The sequence below is a fragment of the Anolis carolinensis genome, unplaced genomic scaffold (assembly GCF_035594765.1).
Source record: "Anolis carolinensis isolate JA03-04 unplaced genomic scaffold, rAnoCar3.1.pri scaffold_7, whole genome shotgun sequence".
Lineage (NCBI taxonomy): Eukaryota > Metazoa > Chordata > Lepidosauria > Squamata > Dactyloidae > Anolis > Anolis carolinensis.
Window position 1 is genome coordinate 34184435 of NW_026943818.1, and position 24068 is coordinate 34208502.

Below are 24068 nucleotides of genomic sequence, written 5' to 3' on the forward strand. Positions count from 1 at the left end.
TTTTCCTTAATCTCTCCTTATTATCCAACATATTCACTTATCCAACGTTCAGCTGGCCCATTTACATTGGATAAGTGGGACTCTACTGTAATATACTTTATATATATAATATATAATATAATAATATTATATATTATATATAATAATATAATAAAAATATATAATATATTTTATACATATAATATATTATATATAATATAATATAATATAATATATATATATATAATAGAATAAAATATATATAATATATTTTTATATAATATATCTATATATATAAAAGAGTGATGGCAATAAAATATTGATAAAAATATGTTATACAATATAATACTAATAATAATACCATATAACAATATTAAATTATATGTTATATATTATATATTATATTACAGTACAGTGGTATAGTTCAATATATCTATATATATAAAAGAGTGATGGCATCACGGCGACCCACAAAACAACAAAACTACAGGCCCTCCAACCTCGAAATTTGACAACACAACCCATCATCCACGCCTCTAGGTTGATACAACAAAAAGAAAAGAAAAATAAAGTCCTAATTAGAGAGAGAGGAATAATTGCTTTTATCCAATTGCTGCCAGTTAGAAGGCTAAGCTCCTCCAACTTAGTCTCCTAGCAACCCAATAAAAAATAATAAAAAACACTAAAAATTAATACAATAAAATACTATAATAACAGAAAATAACTAAAAATAATACAAGAAAATAATAAACTATAATAAATAAAAAGATAACTTACAATAAAATTAATTAAAAAATACAAATAACGTCAAATAAAAATTACACAACAATTTTTAACCAATACCACCACCACTTTGCCACAGCAATGCGTGGCTGGGCACAGCTAGTATATAATATATTATATATAATATATAATAAATTATATATATATATATATATATATATTATATAATATATAATAATATAATTAAAATAATGTAATGAAAGTATATGCATATATGTATATGTGTGTGTATATGTATGTGGCACCTTCCGGATTGGCTGCCACTTCCAAAGGCCACTGCGACCCCCACCAATGACATACTGGGGAGGTTTCATTGGGATTGGCTATGGATTTTGGGAGTTGTAGTTCATCCACAATATACAGATAGATCTGTGACTCCAATTGATGATGGATCCGGACCAAACTTGGCACACAGACTCAACATGACCGACAGAATATATTGGAGAGGTTTCAGTAGGATTGGCTATGGATTTTGGGAGTTATAGTTCATGTTTATCACTACAGAATCCCTCGCCTGGCCATTGCCACCAAAGCTGGCAGGCCGCGAAGCCGTTCTCGCAGCTTCCGCCAAACGACAGCCTTGCCTTCCGAACTGTCGTCATTGCAAACACATACATACAGAAGGCTAAAGGGATGAGCCGGCCGCTTATCCGGCTTCGGGGAGGAGGATTAGTGGGAAAAATAGTTCCTCAAAGCCCCGGGATTGGAAATAAGAAGAAAGCGGGCTCGGAAAAAAGAATAAATGCCTCAAAGATGAGGCATTGATTCCCCGTTCCCTGTTCCAATTGGGATGAACTAATGGCCTCTCATTGAAGTTCATGCCAACTCAGAGGAGAAGAGAAAGCGGATATGCAAATAATAATAATAATAATAATAATAATAATAATAATAATAACACACCCACAAGCTCCTATTATTATTATTATTATTATTATTATTATTATTATTATTATTATACAAATGCCCCATCAACACTAAAACTATGGCAATGTGTGAATGGAAACCTAATGCATATAAACATTGATCATTATTATAATAATAATTACTATTATACCCTTTAACACTAAAAGTATGACAATGCGTGAATGGAAACCTAATGCATGTAAACATTATTATTATTATTATTATTATTATTATTATTATTATTATTATTATTATATAAATGCCCCATCAACACTAAAACTATGAAATGAAAACCTAATGCATATAAAAATTATTATTATTAATATTACTATACAAATGCCCCATCAACACTAAAACTATGAAATGAAAACCTAATGCATATAAACATTATTATTATTAATATTATTATTATACAAATGCCCCATCAACACTAAAACTATGGCAATGTGTGAATGGAAACCTAATGCATATAAACATTATTATTATTATTATTATACAAATGCCCCATCATTACTAAAACTATGGCAATATGTGAATGGAAACCTAATGCATATAAACATTATTATTATTATTATTATTATTATTATTATTATTATTATTATTATTATTATTATTATACAAATGCCCCATCATTACTAAAACTATGGCAATGTGTGAATGGAAACCTAATGCATATAAACATTATTATTATTATTATTATTATTATTATTATTATACAAATGCCCCATCAACACTAAAACTATGGCAATGTGTGAATGAAAACCTAATGCATATAAACATTATTATTATTATTATTATTATTATTATTATTATTATTATTATTATTATATAAATGCCCCATCAACACTAAAACTATGGCAATGTGTGAATGGAAACCTAATGCATATAAAAATCATTATTATTATTATTATTATTATTATTATTATTATTATTATACAAATGCCTCATCAACACTAAAACTATGGCAATGTGTGAATGGAAACCTAATGCATATAAACATCATCATTATTATTATTATTATTATTATTATTATTATTATTATTATTATTATACAAATGCCCCATCAACACTAAAACTATGGCAATGTGTGAATGGAAACCTAATGCATATAAACATTATTATTATTATTTTATTGTATGACACAGCAAACAAGATAGACATGCTGGATTTCATATCACAAAATCACAAGTCGAACACTTCCCAAGTGTCTAGGACTGTGTGAATTATTATTATTATTATTATTATTATTATTATTATTATTATTATTATTATTATTATACAAATGCCCCATCAACACTAAAAATATTGCAATGTGTGAATGAAAACCTAATGCATATAAACAGCATTATTATTATTATTATTATTATTATTATTATTTTATTATGACACAGCAAACAAGATAGATATGCTGGATTTCATATCACAAAATCACAAGTCGAACATCATCATCATCATCATTATTATTATTTTATTGTATGACACAGCAAACAAGATAGATATGCTGGATTTCATATCACAAAATCACAAGTCGAACACTTCCCAAGTGTCTAGGACTGTGTGATGTATTATTATTATTATTATTATTATTATTATTATTGTTATTATTCAAATACCCCATCAACACTAAAACTATGGCAATGTGTGAATGGAAACCTAATGCATATAAACATTCATCATTATTATTATTATTATTATTATTATTATTATTCTCTTTAACACTAAAAGTATGACAACGTGTGAATGGAAACCTAATGCATAGAAACATTATTATTATTATTTTTATTATTATTATTATTATTATGGCCAAATAACAACAATTATTATTATTATACTTATGCCATTTATACCCTGCTAACACCAAAAACAATAATGATGCACGAATGAAAACAGAAGGCATATAAATATTAAATAATATTATTAGTATTAAACCTAAAGCTTAAAAACATCATTATTATTATTATTATTATTATTATTATTATTATTATTATTATTATTATTATTATTATTATTGTTATTATTATATTTACGCCCAAATAACAATGATTATGATCATGCTTATTAGAATTATACCCTGCTAACACTGAAGACAGTAATGATGCGTGAATGAAATCAGAAGGCATGTAAATATTAAATAATATAATTAATTTTTAATTATTAATATTATTAATATATGATTAATATGATTAATAACGTGGCAATACGTTACCGGAAGGCCTTGTAGAGGGGCCGGAACCAGCAGACGTAGCTGCAGGGGCTGAAGAGGAGGAGCCAGAGGAGGGCCAGGCCGAAGTTGACCCCGGATCCGCCCCCGATCCACCAGGCCAAGCAGGCCACCAGGTTCACCCCCAACGTGATGCAGTAAACTGGGGGCGAGAGAAGGGACCCATCAAGGCCATCCAGTCCAACCCCATCCGATCCCTCCCCACAGACGGCCACCCAGCCTCACGGACAGTAACACGTTCACCGAGACATATGGCTATAGAATCCTAGAGTGGGAAGGGACCCCCAAAGGCCATCCAATCTAACCCCATAATGTCATAAAGACATACACCATCCGATCCCTCCCGACAGATGGCCACCCAGCCTCACGGACAGTAACACATTCATGGAGACATATGGCTATAGAATCCTAGAGTGGGAAGAGACCCCCAAAGGCCATCCAATCCAACCCCATAATGTCATAAAGACATACACCATCCGATCCCTCCTGACAGATAGCCACCCAGCCTCACGGACAGTAACACGTTCACCGAGACATATGGCTATAGAATCCTAGAGTGGGAAGGGACCCCCAAAAGCCATCCAGTCCAACCCCATAATGTCATAAAGACATACACCATCCGATCCCTCCCGACAGATGGCCATCCAGCCTCACAGACAGTAACACGTTCACCGAGACATATGGCTATAGAATCCTAGAGTGGGAAGGGACCCCCAAAGGCCATCCAGTCCAACCCCATAATGTCATAAAGACATACACCATCCGATCCCTCCCGACAGATGGCCACCCAGCCTCACAGACAGTAACACGTTCACCGAGACATATGGCTATAGAATCCTAGAGTGGGAAGAGACCCCCAAAGGCCATCCAGTCCAACCCCATAATGTCATAAAGACATACACCATCCGATCCCTCCCGACAGATGGCCACCCAGCCTCACAGACAGTAACACGTTCACCGAGACATATGGCTATAGAATCCTAGAGTGGGAAGAGACCCCCAAAGGCCATCCAGTCCAACCCCATAATGTCATAAAGACATACACCATCCGACCCCTCCCGACAGATGGCCACCCAGCCTCACAGACAGTAACACGTTCACCGAGACATATGGCTATAGAATCCTAGAGTGGGAAGGGACCCCCAAAGGCCATCCAGTCCAACCCCATAATGTCATAAAGACATACACCATCCGATCCCTCCCGACAGATGGCCACCCAGCCTCACGGACAGTAACACATTCATGGAGACATATGGCTATAGAATCCTAGAGTGGGAAGAGACCCCCAAAGGCCATCCAATCCAACCCCATAATGTCATAAAGACATACACCATCCGATCCCTCCTGACAGATAGCCACCCAGCCTCACGGACAGTAACACGTTCACCGAGACATATGGCTATAGAATCCTAGAGTGGGAAGGGACCCCCAAAGGCCATCCAGTCCAACCCCATAATGTCATAAAGACATACACCATCCGATCCCTCCCGACAGATGGCCATCCAGCCTCACGGACAGTAACACGTTCACCGAGACATATGGCTATAGAATCCTAGAGTGGGAAGGGACCCCCAAAGGCCATCCAGTCCAACCCCATAATGTCATAAAGACATACACCATCCGATCCCTCCCGACAGATGGCCACCCAGCCTCACAGACAGTAACACGTTCACCGAGACATATGGCTATAGAATCCTAGAGTGGGAAGAGACCCCCAAAGGCCATCCAGTCCAACCCCATAATGTCATAAAGACATACACCATCCGACCCCTCCCGACAGATGGCCACCCAGCCTCACAGACAGTAACACGTTCACCGAGACATATGGCTATAGAATCCTAGAGTGGGAAGGGACCCCCAAAGGCCATCCAGTCCAACCCCATAATGTCATAAAGACATACACCATCCGATCCCTCCCGACAGATGGCCACCCAGCCTCACGGACAGTAACACATTCACGGAGACATATGGCAATAGAATCCTAGAGTGGGAAGGGACCCCCAAAGGCCATCCAATCTAACCCCATAATGTCATAAAGACATACACCATCCGACCCCTCCCGACAGATGGCCACCCAGCCTCACGGACAGTAACACGTTCACCGAGACATATGGCTATAGAATCCTAGAGTGGGAAGGGACCCCCAAAGGCCATCCAATCTAACCCCATAATGTCATAAAGACATACACCATCCGATCCCTCCCGACAGATGGCCACCCAGCCTCACAGACAGTAACACGTTCACCGAGACATATGGCTATAGAATCCTAGAGTGGGAAGGGACCCCCAAAGGCCATCCAGTCCAACCCCATAATGTCATAAAGACATACACCGTCCGATCCCTCCCCACAGATGGCCACCCAGCCTCACAGACAGTAACACGTTCACCGAGACATATGGCTATAGAATCCTAGAGTGGGAAGAGACCCCCAAAGGCCATCCAGTCCAACCCCATAATGTCATAAAGACATACACCGTCCGATCCCTCCCCACAGATGGCCACCCAGCCTCACAGACAGTAACACGTTCACCGAGACATATGGCTATAGAATCCTAGAGTGGGAAGGGACCCCCAAAGGCCATCCAGTCCAACCCCATAATGTCATAAAGACATACACCATCCGACCCCTCCCGACAGATGGCCACCCAGCCTCACAGACAGTAACACGTTCACCGAGACATATGGCTATAGAATCCTAGAGTGGGAAGGGACCCCCAAAGGCCATCCAATCTAACCCCATAATGTCATAAAGACATACACCATCCGATCCCTCCCGACAGATGGCCACCCAGCCTCACAGACAGTAACACGTTCACCGAGACATATGGCTATAGAATCCTAGAGTGGGAAGAGACCCCCAAAGGCCATCCAGTCCAACCCCATAATGTCATAAAGACATACACCATCCGATCCCTCCCGACAGATGGCCACCCAGCCTCACGGACAGTAACACATTCATGGAGACATATGGCAATAGAATCCTAGAGTGGGAAGGGACCCCCAAAGGCCATCCAATCTAACCCCATAATGTCATAAAGACATACACCATCCGACCCCTCCCGACAGATGGCCACCCAGCCTCACGGACAGTAACACGTTCACCGAGACATATGGCTATAGAATCCTAGAGTGGGAAGGGACCCCCAAAGGCCATCCAGTCCAACCCCATAATGTCATAAAGACATACACCATCCGATCCCTCCCGACAGATGGCCACCCAGCCTCACGGACAGTAACACATTCATGGAGACATATGGCAATAGAATCCTAGAGTGGGAAGGGACCCCCAAAGGCCATCCAATCTAACCCCATAATGTCATAAAGACATACACCATCCGACCCCTCCCGACAGATGGCCACCCAGCCTCACGGACAGTAACACGTTCACCGAGACATATGGCTATAGAATCCTAGAGTGGGAAGGGACCCCCAAAGGCCATCCAGTCCAACCCCATAATGTCATAAAGACATACACCATCCGATCCCTCCCGACAGATGGCCACCCAGCCTCACGGACAGTAACACATTCATGGAGACATATGGCTATAGAATCCTAGAGTGGGAAGGGACCCCCAAAGGCCATCCAATCTAACCCCATAATGTCATAAAGACATACACCATCCGACCCCTCCCGACAGATGGCCACCCAGCCTCACGGACAGTAACACGTTCACCGAGACATATGGCTATAGAATCCTAGAGTGGGAAGGGACCCCCAAAGGCCATCCAGTCCAACCCCATAATGTCATAAAGACATACACCATCCGATCCCTCCCGACAGATGGCCACCCAGCCTCACGGACAGTAACACATTCACGGAGACATATGGCAATAGAATCCTAGAGTGGGAAGGGACCCCCAAAGGCCATCCAATCTAACCCCATAATGTCATAAAGACATACACCATCCGACCCCTCCCGACAGATGGCCACCCAGCCTCACGGACAGTAACACGTTCACCGAGACATATGGCTATAGAATCCTAGAGTGGGAAGGGACCCCCAAAGGCCATCCAGTCCAACCCCATAATGTCATAAAGACATACACCATCCGATCCCTCCCGACAGATGGCCACCCAGCCTCACGGACAGTAACACATTCACGGAGACATATGGCAATAGAATCCTAGAGTGGGAAGGGACCCCCAAAGGCCATCCAATCTAACCCCATAATGTCATAAAGACATACACCATCCGACCCCTCCCGACAGATGGCCACCCAGCCTCACGGACAGTAACACGTTCACCGAGACATATGGCTATAGAATCCTAGAGTGGGAAGGGACCCCCAAAGGCCATCCAATCTAACCCCATAATGTCATAAAGACATACACCATCCGACCCCTCCCGACAGATGGCCACCCAGCCTCACGGACAGTAACACGTTCACCGAGACATATGGCTATAGAATCCTAGAGTGGGAAGGGACCCCCAAAGGCCATCCAGTCCAACCCCATAATGTCATAAAGACATACACCATCCGATCCCTCCCGACAGATGGCCACCCAGCCTCACGGACAGTAACACGTTCACCGAGACATATGGCTATAGAATCCTAGAGTGGGAAGGGACCCCCAAAGGCCATCCAATCTAACCCCATAATGTCATAAAGACATACACCATCCGACCCCTCCCGACAGATGGCCACCCAGCCTCACGGACAGTAACACGTTCACCGAGACATATGGCTATAGAATCCTAGAGTGGGAAGGGACCCCCAAAGGCCATCCAGTCCAACCCCATAATGTCATAAAGACATACACCGTCCGATCCCTCCCCACAGATGGCCACCCAGCCTCACGGACAGTAACACGTTCACCGAGACATATGGCTATAGAATCCTAGAGTGGGAAGGGACCCCCAAAGGCCATCCAGTCCAACCCCATAATGTCATAAAGACATACACCGTCCGATCCCTCCCCACAGATGGCCACCCAGCCTCACGGACAGTAACACGTTCACCGAGACATATGGCTATAGAATCCTAGAGTGGGAAGGGACCCCCAAAGGCCATCCAGTCCAACCCCATAATGTCATAAAGACATACACCATCCGATCCCTCCCGACAGATGGCCACCCAGCCTCACGGACAGTAACACGTTCACCGAGACATATGGCTATAGAATCCTAGAGTGGGAAGGGACCCCCAAAGGCCATCCAATCTAACCCCATAATGTCATAAAGACATACACCATCCGACCCCTCCCGACAGATGGCCACCCAGCCTCACGGACAGTAACACGTTCACCGAGACATATGGCTATAGAATCCTAGAGTGGGAAGGGACCCCCAAAGGCCATCCAGTCCAACCCCATAATGTCATAAAGACATACACCGTCCGATCCCTCCCCACAGATGGCCACCCAGCCTCACGGACAGTAACACGTTCACCGAGACATATGGCTATAGAATCCTAGAGTGGGAAGGGACCCCCAAAGGCCATCCAATCTAACCCCATAATGTCATAAAGACATACACCATCCGATCCCTCCCCACAGATGGCCACCCAGCCTCACAGACAGTAACACGTTCACCAAGACATATGGCTATAGAATCCTAGAGTGGGAAGGGACCCCCAAAGGCCATCCAATCTAACCCCATAATGTCATAAAGACATACACCATCCGATCCCTCCCGACAGATGGCCACCCAGCCTCACAGACAGTAACACGTTCACCAAGACACATGGCTATAGAATCCTAGAGTGGGAAGGGACCCCCAAAGGCCATCCAGTCCAACCCCATAATGTCATAAAGACATACACCATCCGATCCCTCCCCACAGATGGCCACCCAGCCTCACAGACAGTAACACATTCATGGAGACATATGGCTATAGAATCCTAGAGTGGGAAGGGACCCCCAAAGGCCATCCAATCTAACCCCATAATGTCATAAAGACATACACCATCCGATCCCTCCCGACAGATGGCCACCCAGCCTCACAGACAGTAACACGTTCACCAAGACACATGGCTATAGAATCCTAGAGTGGGAAGGGACCCCCAAAGGCCATCCAGTCCAACCCCATAATGTCATAAAGACATACACCATCCGATCCCTCCCCACAGATGGCCACCCAGCCTCACAGACAGTAACACATTCATGGAGACATATGGCTATAGAATCCTAGAGTGGGAAGGGACCCCCAAAGGCCATCCAATCTAACCCCATAATGTCATAAAGACATACACCATCCGATCCCTCCCGACAGATGGCCTCCCAGCCTCACAGACAGTAACACGTTCACCGAGACATATGGCTATAGAATCCTAGAGTGGGAAGGGACCCCCAAAGGCCATCCAATCTAACCCCATAATGTCATAAAGACATACACCATCCGATCCCTCCCGACAGATGGCCACCCAGCCTCACAGACAGTAACACGTTCACCGAGACATATGGCTATAGAATCCTAGAGTGGGAAGGGACCCCCAAAGGCCATCCAATCTAACCCCATAATGTCATAAAGACATACACCATCCGATCCCTCCCCACAGATGGCCACCCAGCCTCACAGACAGTAACACGTTCACCGAGACATATGGCTATAGAATCCTAGAGTGGGAAGGGACCCCCAAAGGCCATCCAATCTAACCCCATAATGTCATAAAGACATACACCATCCGATCCCTCCCGACAGATGGCCATCCAGCCTCACAGACAGTAACACGTTCACCAAGACATATGGCTATAGAATCCTAGAGTGGGAAGGGACCCCCAAAGGCCATCCAATCTAACCCCATAATGTCATAAAGACATACACCATCCGATCCCTCCCGACAGATGGCCACCCAGCCTCACAGACAGTAACACGTTCACCAAGACACATGGCTATAGAATCCTAGAGTGGGAAGGGACCCCCAAAGGCCATCCAGTCCAACCCCATAATGTCATAAAGACATACACCATCCGATCCCTCCCCACAGATGGCCACCCAGCCTCACAGACAGTAACACGTTCACCGAGACATATGGCTATAGAATCCTAGAGTGGGAAGGGACCCCCAAAGGCCATCCAATCTAACCCCATAATGTCATAAAGACATACACCATCCGATCCCTCCCGACAGATGGCCTCCCAGCCTCACAGACAGTAACACGTTCACCGAGACATATGGCTATAGAATCCTAGAGTGGGAAGGGACCCCCAAAGGCCATCCAATCTAACCCCATAATGTCATAAAGACATACACCATCCGATCCCTCCCGACAGATGGCCATCCAGCCTCACAGACAGTAACACGTTCACCGAGACATATGGCTATAGAATCCTAGAGTGGGAAGGGACCCCCAAAGGCCATCCAATCTAACCCCATAATGTCATAAAGACATACACCATCCGATCCCTCCCGACAGATGGCCACCCAGCCTCACAGACAGTAACACGTTCACCGAGACATATGGCAATAGAATCCTAGAGTGGGAAGGGACCCCCAAAGGCCATCCAATCTAACCCCATAATGTCATAAAGACATACACCATCCGATCCCTCCCGACAGATGGCCATCCAGCCTCACAGACAGTAACACGTTCACCGAGACATATGGCTATAGAATCCTAGAGTGGGAAGGGACCCCCAAAGGCCATCCAATCTAACCCCATAATGTCATAAAGACATACACCATCCGATCCCTCCCGACAGATGGCCATCCAGCCTCACAGACAGTAACACGTTCACCGAGACATATGGCTATAGAATCCTAGAGTGGGAAGGGACCCCCAAAGGCCATCCAATCTAACCCCATAATGTCATAAAGACATACACCATCCGATCCCTCCCGACAGATGGCCACCCAGCCTCACAGACAGTAACACGTTCACCGAGACATATGGCTATAGAATCCTAGAGTGGGAAGGGACCCCCAAAGGCCATCCAATCTAACCCCATAATGTCATAAAGACATACACCATCCGATCCCTCCCGACAGATGGCCACCCAGCCTCACAGACAGTAACACGTTCACCGAGACATATGGCTATAGAATCCTAGAGTGGGAAGGGACCCCCAAAGGCCATCCAATCTAACCCCATAATGTCATAAAGACATACACCATCCGATCCCTCCCGACAGATGGCCACCCAGCCTCACAGACAGTAACACGTTCACCGAGACATATGGCTATAGAATCCTAGAGTGGGAAGGGACCCCCAAAGGCCATCCAATCTAACCCCATAATGTCATAAAGACATACACCATCCGATCCCTCCCGACAGATGGCCACCCAGCCTCACAGACAGTAACACGTTCACCGAGACATATGGCTATAGAATCCTAGAGTGGGAAGGGACCCCCAAAGGCCATCCAATCTAACCCCATAATGTCATAAAGACATACACCATCCGATCCCTCCCGACAGATGGCCATCCAGCCTCACAGACAGTAACACGTTCACCGAGACATATGGCTATAGAATCCTAGAGTGGGAAGGGACCCCCAAAGGCCATCCAATCTAACCCCATAATGTCATAAAGACATACACCATCCGATCCCTCCCGACAGATGGCCACCCAGCCTCACAGACAGTAACACGTTCACCGAGACATATGGCTATAGAATCCTAGAGTGGGAAGGGACCCCCAAAGGCCATCCAATCTAACCCCATAATGTCATAAAGACATACACCATCCGATCCCTCCCGACAGATGGCCACCCAGCCTCACAGACAGTAACACGTTCACCGAGACATATGGCTATAGAATCCTAGAGTGGGAAGGGACCCCCAAAGGCCATCCAATCTAACCCCATAATGTCATAAAGACATACACCATCCGATCCCTCCCGACAGATGGCCATCCAGCCTCACAGACAGTAACACGTTCACCGAGACATATGGCTATAGAATCCTAGAGTGGGAAGGGACCCCCAAAGGCCATCCAGTCCAACCCCATAATGTCATAAAGACATACACCATCCGATCCCTCCCGACAGATGGCCACCCAGCCTCACGGACAGTAACACGTTCACCGAGACATGTCTTTAGAATCCTAGAGTGGGAAGAGACCCCCAAAGGCCATCCAGTCCAACCCCATAATGTCATCCAGGAAGACACCATCCGATCCCTCCCGACAGATGGCCACCCAGCCTCACGGACAGTAACACGTTCACCGAGACATATGGCTATAGAATCCTAGAGTGGGAAGGGACCCCCAAAAGCCATCCAATCTAACCCCATAATGTCATAAAGACATACACCATCCGATCCCTCCCGACAGATGGCCACCCAGCCTCACGGACAGTAACACGTTCACCGAGACATATGTCTATAGAATCCTAGAGTGGGAAGGGACCCCCAAAGGCCATCCAGTCCAACCCCATAATGTCATCCAGGAAGACACCATCCGATCCCTCCCCACAGATGGCCATCTAGCCTCACAGACAGTAATATGTTCACCAAGACATATGTCTATAGAATCCTAGAGTGGGAAGGGACCCCCAAAGGCCATCCAGTCCAACCCCATTCTGTCACAAAGAAAGACACCATCCGATCCGTCCCAACAGATGGCCATCCAGCCTCACCGACAGTAACACATCCATTGAGGCATATGAGTATAATTTAATATATAATAATTATAACATATTGTATATACATATACAATATAACATATTGTATATACATATAATATTCATAATATTCATATAATATTCATAATATTATATTGTAATACGATATACTTTTTTTTTTTGTGTCAGGAGCAACCGGAGTTAAGTATATATTATATTTTACATGTAATATTACTAATAATATTACCACATATTCATATAGTACAATATAGTAATTTATTGCCAGTCTTGTGCTATGCTAATAATATAATATTGTATGTAAATTTAATTTGTAAGCCGCTCTGAGTCCCCGTCCAGGTGAGGTGGCATATAAATGTAGTAAATAAATAAATAAATAAATATATAATATGGTTATAGAATGCTAGAGTGGGAAGGGACCACCAAAGACCATCCAATCTAACCCCATAATGTCATCAAGGAAGACACCATCCGATCTCTCCCGACAGATGGCCATCTAAAGTGTCACGGTCATTAATAGGTTCATGGAGGTATAGGGCTATAGCATCAAAGGCTCCTAATAATAATAATAATAATTATTATTATTATTAATAATAATTATTATTATTATCTAACCCCATAATGTCATAAAGGAAGACACCATCCGATCCCTCCTGACAGATGGCCATCTAAAATGTCATGGTCATTAATAGGTTCATGGAGGAATTGGGCTATAGCATCAAAGGCTCCTAATAATAATAATAATAATAATAATCTAACCCCATAATGTCATAAAGGAAGACACCATCCGATCCCTCCCGACAGATGGCCATCTAAAGTGTCACGGTCATTAATAGGTTCATGGAGGAATAGGGCTATAGCATCAAAGGCTCCTAATAATAATAATTATTATTATTTTTATTATTATCATTATTATCTAACCCCATAATGTCATAAAGGAAGACACCATCCGATCCCTCCCGACAGATGGCCATCTAAAATGTCATGGTCATTAATAGGTTCATGGAGGAATAAGGCTATAGCATCAAAGGCTCCTAATAATAATAATAATAATAATAATAAATTATTATTATTATTATTATTATTATTATTATTATTATTATTATTATCTAACCCCATAATGTCATAAAGGAAGACACCAGCCAATCCCTCCCGACAGATGACCATCTAAAGTGTCATGGTCATTAATAGGTTCATGGAGGAATAGGGCTATAGCATCAAAGGCTCCTAATAATAATAATAATTATTATTATTAATAATAATTATTATAATTATCTAACCCCATAATGTCATAAAAGAAGACACCATCCAATCCCTCCGGACAGATGGCCATCTAAAATGTCATGGTCATTAATAGGTTCATGGAGGAATAGGGCTATAGCATCAAAGGCTCCTAATAATAGTAATAATAATAATTTTATTGTATGACACAGCAAACAAGATAGATATGATGGATTTTGTATCACAGAATCACAAGTCGAACACTTCCCAAGTGTCTAGGACTGTGTGATGTATTAAGGCAATAATAATAACAATAATTTATTATTAATAATAATACATCACACAATATTATTATTATTATTATTATTATTATTATTATTATTATTATTATTATTATTATTTATACCCTGCCTCCATCTCCCCGGGGGGACTCGGGACGGCTTACAAATACAAAACGAACATACAATAATATCAAATAATAGAGTTGGAAGGGAGCCCAACCCCGTTGCGTCATTAAGGAAGACACAATCCGATCCCTACCGACAGATGGCCACCCATCCTCAAAGACATCCGTAGGTCCATAGAGATAAATACAGCTATAGAATCACAGAAGCGTAGAGTGGGAAGAGACCCCCAAAGGCCATCCAATCCAACCCCATTCTGTCATCAAGGAAGACACAGTCCGATCTCTCCCGACAGATGGCCACCCAGCCTCATAGACATCAGTAGGTCCATAGAGATAAATACAGCGATAGAATCATAGAATCCTAGAGTGGGAAGAGACCCCCAAAGGCCATCCAATCCAACCCCATTCTGTCATAAAGAAAGACACCATCCGATCCCTCCCGAGAGCCCCTATATAAATGGGCCAAAGAGAAGGTTCTGGTATTCTGTACAAGAAAACCTGTTGGAATCTACCAGCGTGTGTCTTGGTGTTTTTCTGGTGGAAGACTGACCCACAGCACAACTGGAAGAAGAGAACCTAACAATCCATAAAACCTCAATTACCCTCTGGTATGTGAGAGCCCCTATATAAATGGGCCAAAGAGAAGGTTCTGGTATTCTGTACAATAAAACCTGTTGGAATCTACCAGCGTGTGTCTTGGTGCTTTTTCTGCTGGAAGACTGACCCACAGCACAACTGGGAGAAGAGAACCCGACAGGTAAGGCCCGGAAAGGCAACTCACACATCCACAAGCGGTAGATCTTCTGGACCAGGTTCTGGTGGTCGACGGGGATCTCGTCTGCAAAGTTCTGGTAGAAGCAGGGCTTCAGTGGGATGAACTTGGGCAGTGGAGGGAAGTTGTTCACTTTCTCTGCAGAGAGAAGAGGAAAAGGGGTCAAACGCTGATACCGGATGAGAAACTCCCCCCTGGGCACACAGAAACAGATTTTTTAAAATGTACAGAAAATGTCTCAGCAAGCAAGAGTCCAAAAGTGGCAGGCTAAAACCTGGAACCGCAATCCATGGCTGATACCAGATGAGAAACACCCCCCTGGGACACAGAAACAGCTTTCTAAGATCTACAGAGATACTCGCAGGAACACCTCAGCAAGCAAGAGTCCAAACGTGGCAGGCTAAAACCACTCTAACCACTCTGGGCCAGAATGAAGACGGGGGCCAGGAAGACATCATTCCACCATGTCTCCTGAGTCAATTATAACAATATCATAATATCTAATACTCATATGATGATATATTAATACTATAATACATTGTATATACATATAATATTGATAATAATATTATGATGTAATACAATATAATAATAATACATTATTGTAATTGTATATTATAGATTACATGTAATATTACTAATAATATTGCAATATAGTAATATATAATGCTTATATTATAATAATATTATAATGTAATACAATACAATACAATGTAATACAATATAATAATAATACATTATTTTAACTGTATATTTATATTACATGTAATATTACTAATATTACAATATACTGTTATAGTACAAAATAGTAATATAATGCTTATACTGTGCTATGCTAATAATATAATATATTGTATGTACATATAATATTGACAATACATTATTTTAACAGTATATTTATATTACATGTAATATTACTAATATTACAATATACTGTTATAGTACAATATAGTAATATAATGCTTATACTGTGCTATGCTAATAATATAATATATTGTATGTACATATAATATTGACAATACATTATTTTAACTGTATATTTATATTACATGTAATATTACTAATATTACAATATACTGTTATAGTACAATATAGTACTATAATGCTTATACTGTGCTATGCTAATAATATAATATATTGTATGTACATATAATATTGACAATGATATTATAACATAATACAATATAATAATAATACATTATTTTAATGGTATATTTATATTACATGTAATATTACTAATAATATTGCAATATACTGTTATAGTACAATATAGTAATATAATGCTTATATTGTGCTATGTTAATAATATAATATATTGTATGTACATATAATATTGACAATACATTATTTTAATTGTATATTTATATTACATGTAATATTACTAATAATATTTCAATATACTGTTATAGTACAATATAGTACTATAATGCTTATACTGTGCTATGCTAATAATATAATATATTGTATGTACATATAATATTGACAATAATATTATAATGTAATACAATATAATAATATATTATTTTAATTGTATATTTATATTACATGTAATATTACTAATAATATTACAACATACTGTTATAGTACAATATAGTAATATACTGCTTATATTGTGCTATGCTAATAATATAATATATTGTATATACATATAATATTGACAATATTATAATGTAATACAATATAATAATAATACATTATTTTAATTGTATATTTATATTACATGAAATATTACTAATAATATTACAATACACATTTCTTAAATCTACACAGATAAATAATAATAATAATAATAATAATAAGTTTATTTGTATCCCGCCACCATCTCCCTCGGAGGGGACTCGGGGCGGCTCACAGAAATATCAAATACAAAACAATATACAATACATCAATAAACAATAACATGCACCAATTGTAATATTTGCACTTTAACCAAAAAGAATAAAAACACACTTATTAAAAACACAGAATTTAAAAACAGTGAGGTTGTAATAGTAGATTAGCAAAGTGCACATTGTAAGTTGTGAACTCAAAACATAGATAAAGTGCTACTCGCAGCAAGCAAGAGTCCAAAAGTGGCAGGCTAAAACCCATGAGATCAATTTTTTGCTTCTGACACGACAAATAAATAAGTAGACTTAAAGATACAATAAATCTTTGTAATGGAGCCACCAAAATGGATAGAAATACATGATTCTAATCAAAATGCTGACTCAGTTGGGCCTAAAAACCAAAAAGGAAGCACAGGAAACGCAAGGCTGTCCGGATCTGTTTCCGGGAATTCTCCTATGAAAGGAGGGAAAAAGTTGTGAGCCTGAATCCCATATATCAGGGGTCCTCAAACTTTTAAAGCAGCGGGCCGGTCCACAATTCTTCAGACTGTTGAGGGGCCGAATTATCATTTGAAAAAAATATGAACAAATTTCTATGCACACTGCACATGTCTTATTTGTAGTGCAAAAAACAACAACACTGAAAGAACAATACAATATTTGAATATAAGAACAATTTTAACCAACATAAATCTATCAGGATTTCAATGGAAAGTGTGGACCTGCTTCTGGCCAATGAGATAGTCAAGTTAATTAGGATTGTTGTTGTTGTTGTTGTTGTTGTTGTTGTTGTTGTGTGCCTTCAAGTCATGTCAGACTTGGGCGAGCCTGAGTCTAAAATTGTTCATTTATTTATTTACTACATTTATTTACTACATTTATATCCCACCCTTCTCACCCCAAAGGGGACTCAGAGCAGCTGTATGTTCAAACAATATATTATATTATTAGTATAGCACAATATTAGCATTATATATTACTACTAGCTGTGCCCGGCCACGCGTTGCTGTGGCAAAGTGGTGGTGGTATTGGTTAAAAATTGTTGTGTAATTTTTATTTGACTTTATTTGCATTTTTTTATTAATTTTATTGTAAGTTATCTTTTTATTTATTATATTTTATTATTTTCTTGTATTATTTTTAGTTATTTTCTGTTATTATAGTATTTTATTGTATTAATTTTTAGTGTTTTTTATTATTTTTTATTGGGTTGCTAGGAGACCAAGTTGGAGGAGCTTAGCCTTCTAACTGGCAGCAATTGGATAAAAGCAATTATTCCTCTCTCTCTAATTAGGACTTTATTTTTCTTTTCTTTTTGTTGTATCAACCTAGAGGCATGGATGATGGGTTGTGTTGTCAAATTTCGAGGTTGGAGGGCCTGTAGTTTTGTTGTTTTGTGGGTCGCCATGATGCCATCACTCTTTTATATATATAGATATATTGAACTATACCACTGTACTGTAATATAATATGTAATATATAACATATAATTTAATATTGTTATATGGTATTATTATTAGTATTATATTGTATAACATATTTTTATCAATATTATATGTATATATAATATATTATTAAAACTGATATAAAAATATATTATAAAACGGAGGGCGGGGGCCAGTTAAATGACCTTGGAGGGCCGCATCCAGCCCCCTTAGTTTGGGGACCCCTGCCATATATTCTAGGAAATGTAAACACCCCAAATTGAACCCTATAAACAGCAGAGGGTCTGTTGCTTTCTTACCTGCCATTCCTTCCTCGGTTTGTGTTCTCGGAGCCTTAAATTACGCGCCTAAAAGAGAGGAGGAGAAAAAGCAGGGTGTCTTGAGTCTAACAGGCATAGAAATTTGCAAAAACATGCCAGAGTCTCTAAAACAAAAGTGAAACTCTTTTTGCATGTTATCGAGAACGGGATTGACACTGGAGTTCACCCTGACTCCATAGAGCACTGTGATTTGCACCAAGGATAATAATAATAATAATAACAACAACACATCTCGACCAAATTCGGCACAACGACCCAACTTGACCAACTTTGAATACTGGTGGGGTTTGGAGGTTGGGAGTTATAGTTCACTCGCATCCAGAGAGCAACTCCTTTCCCTGACTCGGGTCCCGACTCGGACCAGACAGACCGCCTCTTGTGTGGAGGCCATAAACCTCCCCATTAAAAAATAAATAAAGATCGTGGTGGATACAAAGAGCCAAGTGTTTGCCGAGAAAGCAGCTGCGGAGGGAAGGATTCGGCCCCGAGTTTCCCAAGATTTTGGGGAAGAATCCCTAATCGGATGATTATTTATTTAATATTTATTGTTCCAGATAATACCGTGTTTCCCCGAAAATAAGACAGTGTCTTATATTAATTTTTGCTCTCAAAGATGTGCTAGGTCTTATTTTCAGGGGATTTCTTATTTTTCCATGAAGTAGAATTCACATTTATTGTTGAACAAAAAATAAACATTTATTATATACTGTACAGTAGTTTGTCATCACAAACCAACATAACCAGACAAACTGTGAATGTTATCAAAAAATTTCTGTTACTACAGTAGAGTCTCACTAATCCAAGCCTCGCTTATCCAAGCCTCTAGATCAGGGGTCCTCAAACTTTTAAAGCAGAGGGCCGGTCCACAATCCTTCAGACCAGGGGTCCCCAAACTAAGGCCCGGGGGCCGGATGCGGCCCTCCAAGGTCATTTACCTGGCCCCCACCCTCATTTATAATATAACATTTTTATATCAGTTTTAATAATATAATATATTATATATACATATGATATTGATAATATTATTATATTATACAATGTAATACTAATAATAATACCATATAATAATATTAATTACATGTTATATATTACATATAATATTACAGTATAGTGGTATAGTTCAATATAGTAATATATAATGTTAATATTGTGTTATGCTAATAATATAATATATTGTATGTACATACAGCTGCTCTGAGTTCCCTTCAGGGTGAGAAGGGTGGGATATAAATGTAGTAGATAAATGTAGTAAATGAATAAATAAATAATTTTAGACTTAGGCTCGCCCACTTGACTTGAAGGCACACAACAACAACAACAACAACAACAACAACAATCCTAATTAACTTGACTATCTCATTGGCCTGATAGGTTTATGTTGGTTAAGATTGTTTTCATTTTAAAATATTTTATTGTTCTTTCATTGTTGTTGTTGTTTTGCACTACAAATAAGACATGTGCAGTGTGCATAGGGATTTGTTCGTATTTCTTTTTCAAATGATAATTTGGCCCCTCAACAGTCTGAAGGATTGTGGACCGGCCCTCTGCTTAAAAAGTTTGGGGACCCCTGCTTCAGACTGTTGAGGGGCCAAATTATCATTTGAAAAAAAATACAAACAAATTCCTATGCATACTACACATGTCTTCTTTGTAGTGCAACAACAACAACAACAACAACGAAAGAACAATACAATATTTAAAAATAAAAACAATTTTAACCAACATAAACCTATCAGGATTTCAATGGAAAGTGTGGGCCTGCTACTGGCCAATGAAATAGTCAAGTTAATTAGGATTGTTGTTTTTGTTGTGTGCCTTCAAGTCATTTCAGACTTTGGGCGAGCCTAAGTTTAAAATTTATTTATTTATTATTATGTATTTAGTCAAGTTAATTAGGATTGTTGTTGTTGTTGTTGTTGTTGTTGTTGTTGTGTGCCTTCAAGTCATTTCAGACTTTGGCCGAGACGAAGTCTAAAATTAATTATTTATTTACTGCATTTATTTACTACATTTATATCCCACCCTTCTCACCCCGAAGGGGACTCAGAGCAGCTATATGTACAAACAATATATTATATTATTAGCATAGCACAATATTAGCATTATATATTACTATATTGAACTATACCACTATCTATATATATAAAATGATAAAGTTGTTTGCGCAGTGACTATAACAACAAAACTAAACATCCCAGAAATACGAAATTTGGCAACACAATGCAAAAGGCTTGCCTCCAGGTTACAACAACACAACCACACCACAAAACCACAATCCGGACCCACAAGACTCACAACAACGCATCATGCGATAACAACACAACTAAACGCCCCAGAAATACAAAACTTGGCAACACAATGCAAAAGCCTTGCCTCCCAGTTGTAACAACACAACCACACCACAAAACCACACAGGACCCACAAAACTCACAACAACGCATCATGCGATAACAACACAACTAAACACCCCAGAAATACGAAACTTGGCACACAACTAAACACCCCAGAAATATAAAACTTGACAACACAATGCAAAAGCCTTGCCTCCCGGTTGTAACAACACAACCACACCACAAAACCACAATCCGGACCCACAAAACTCACAACAATGCATCGTGACTATAACAACACAACTAAACGCCCCAGAAATACGAAACTTGGCACACAACTAAACATCCCAGAAATACAAAACTTGACAACACAACACAAAAGCCTTTTCTCCCGGTTGTAACAACACAACTACACCACAAAACCACAATCCAGACCCACAAAACTCACAACAACGCATAGTGACTATAACACAACTAAACGCCCCAGAAATACAAAATTTGACAACACAACGCAAAAGCCTTGCCTCCCAGTTGTAAGAACACAACCACAACACAAAACCACAATCCGGACCCACAAAACTCACAACAACGCATCATGACTATAACAACACAACTAAACGCCCCAGAAACACAAAACTTGGCAAAACAATGCAAAACCCTTGCCTCCCAGTTGTAACAACACAACCACACCACAAAACCACAATCCGGACCCACAAAACTCACAACAGTGCATCGTGACTATAACAACACAACTAAACGCCCCAGAAATACAAAACTTGACAACACAACACAAAAGCCTTTTCTCCCGGTTGTAACAACACAACTACACCACAAAACCACAATCCGGACCCACAAAACTCACAACAACGCATTGTGACTATAACAAATACAATATTTGACAACACAACTCATCCACCTCCCCAATCACTACATTCACACTTGGCCTCCAAAAAAACAATTACAATAATAACAATGACAACAACAACAACAATAAGAATCAACACCATCACAGGCAAGAAACAGCCAGGCACTGAGGCTGAGAGGCCAGTCAGTGCTACACTGGGCCTCCAAAAAACAATACAGTAGCATCTAACTTATCCAACCTTCATGACCACAACAACAACAATAGTAATAAACACCTACACAGGCAAAACAAAAAAAAGACTATTGTACCACAATAAAAATATAAACTGCACTCAGCAGAATCAGACATTACAACTAACAACAAACCAAAGACAACAGGGATCTCAACCAATTATCAATCAACACAAAAATTGAAGAAGGTAACAGACTTCAAATACTACTACTAATGTGAGTATAAAGAAGGTGGAGGTCACAGCATAAATACAACCTAATGTAGACTGAACAACACCACCAGACTCAGACACAGCAACGCGTGGCCGGGCACAGCTAGTACTATTATATAATATGTAATATATAACATATAATTAATATTATTATATGGTATTATTATTAGTATTATATTGTATAACATAATATTATTATCAATATTATATGTATATACAATATATTATATTATTAAAACTGATATAAAATATTATATTATAAATGAGGGCGGGGCCAGGTAAATGACCTTGGAGGGCCGCATCCGGCCCCCGGGCCTTAGTTTGGGGACCCCTGATCTAGATTATCCAAGCCATTTTTGTAGTCAATGTTTTCAATATATCATGATATTTTGGTGCTAAATTCATAAATACAGTAATTACAACATAAACATTACAACATACAGCATTCCCTGTATATATATATATATACACACACACACACACATATATGTAACCCAACACATATATATACAGTATATGTATGTATGTACACATACACACGTATATATAATTCTTTCATATTATTTTAATTTATTTTTACCTCATAATTTTTTAATTAAGGGCAATTCATGAGGGGAAAACGCGAATAATAAATACTATTAAATAAAATATTATATATATATATATATATATATATATATATATATATATATATAATATATATAATAAATATTATATTATATATATATAATTAATAAATTAGATTGTAATATGTCAGATTCATAACATTATACACCTGACACACACACACATATATTTAAAATAATTACATATATATATACACACACACACATATATGTACATATATATACAGTATATGTATGTATGTACACATACACACGTATATATAATTCTTTCATATTATTTTAATTTATTTTTACCTCATAATTTTTTAATTAAGGGCAATTCATGAGGGGAAAATGTGAATAATAAATACTATTAAGTATAATATTAAATATATATATTATATATATAATAAATATTATATTATA

The 24068-nt window shown here is 39.5% G+C and overlaps 1 protein-coding gene across 5 annotated transcripts in view; it reads right to left on the reverse strand.

The window, feature by feature from the left end:
- scamp4 (secretory carrier membrane protein 4) overlaps nt 1-24068 on the reverse strand; it is a 32024-nt gene that overhangs the window by 7282 nt on the left and 674 nt on the right. For 3 of the 5 annotated variants that reach the window (XM_062959581.1, XM_062959580.1, XM_062959582.1), the window contains exons 2-4: nt 19380-19427; nt 15816-15944; nt 3872-4028 (exon numbers count right to left, since the gene is read on the reverse strand). In XM_062959581.1, coding sequence (XP_062815651.1) covers nt 3872-4028; nt 15816-15944; nt 19380-19386 — 293 coding nt within the window. In that variant the 5' untranslated portion in view covers nt 19387-19427. Of the gene's footprint in view, nt 1-3871; nt 4029-15815; nt 15945-19379; nt 19428-19669; nt 20266-23617; nt 23660-24068 lie in introns of those variants that run through there. The other 2 variants (XM_062959583.1, XM_062959584.1) reach the window with 2 other exon arrangements.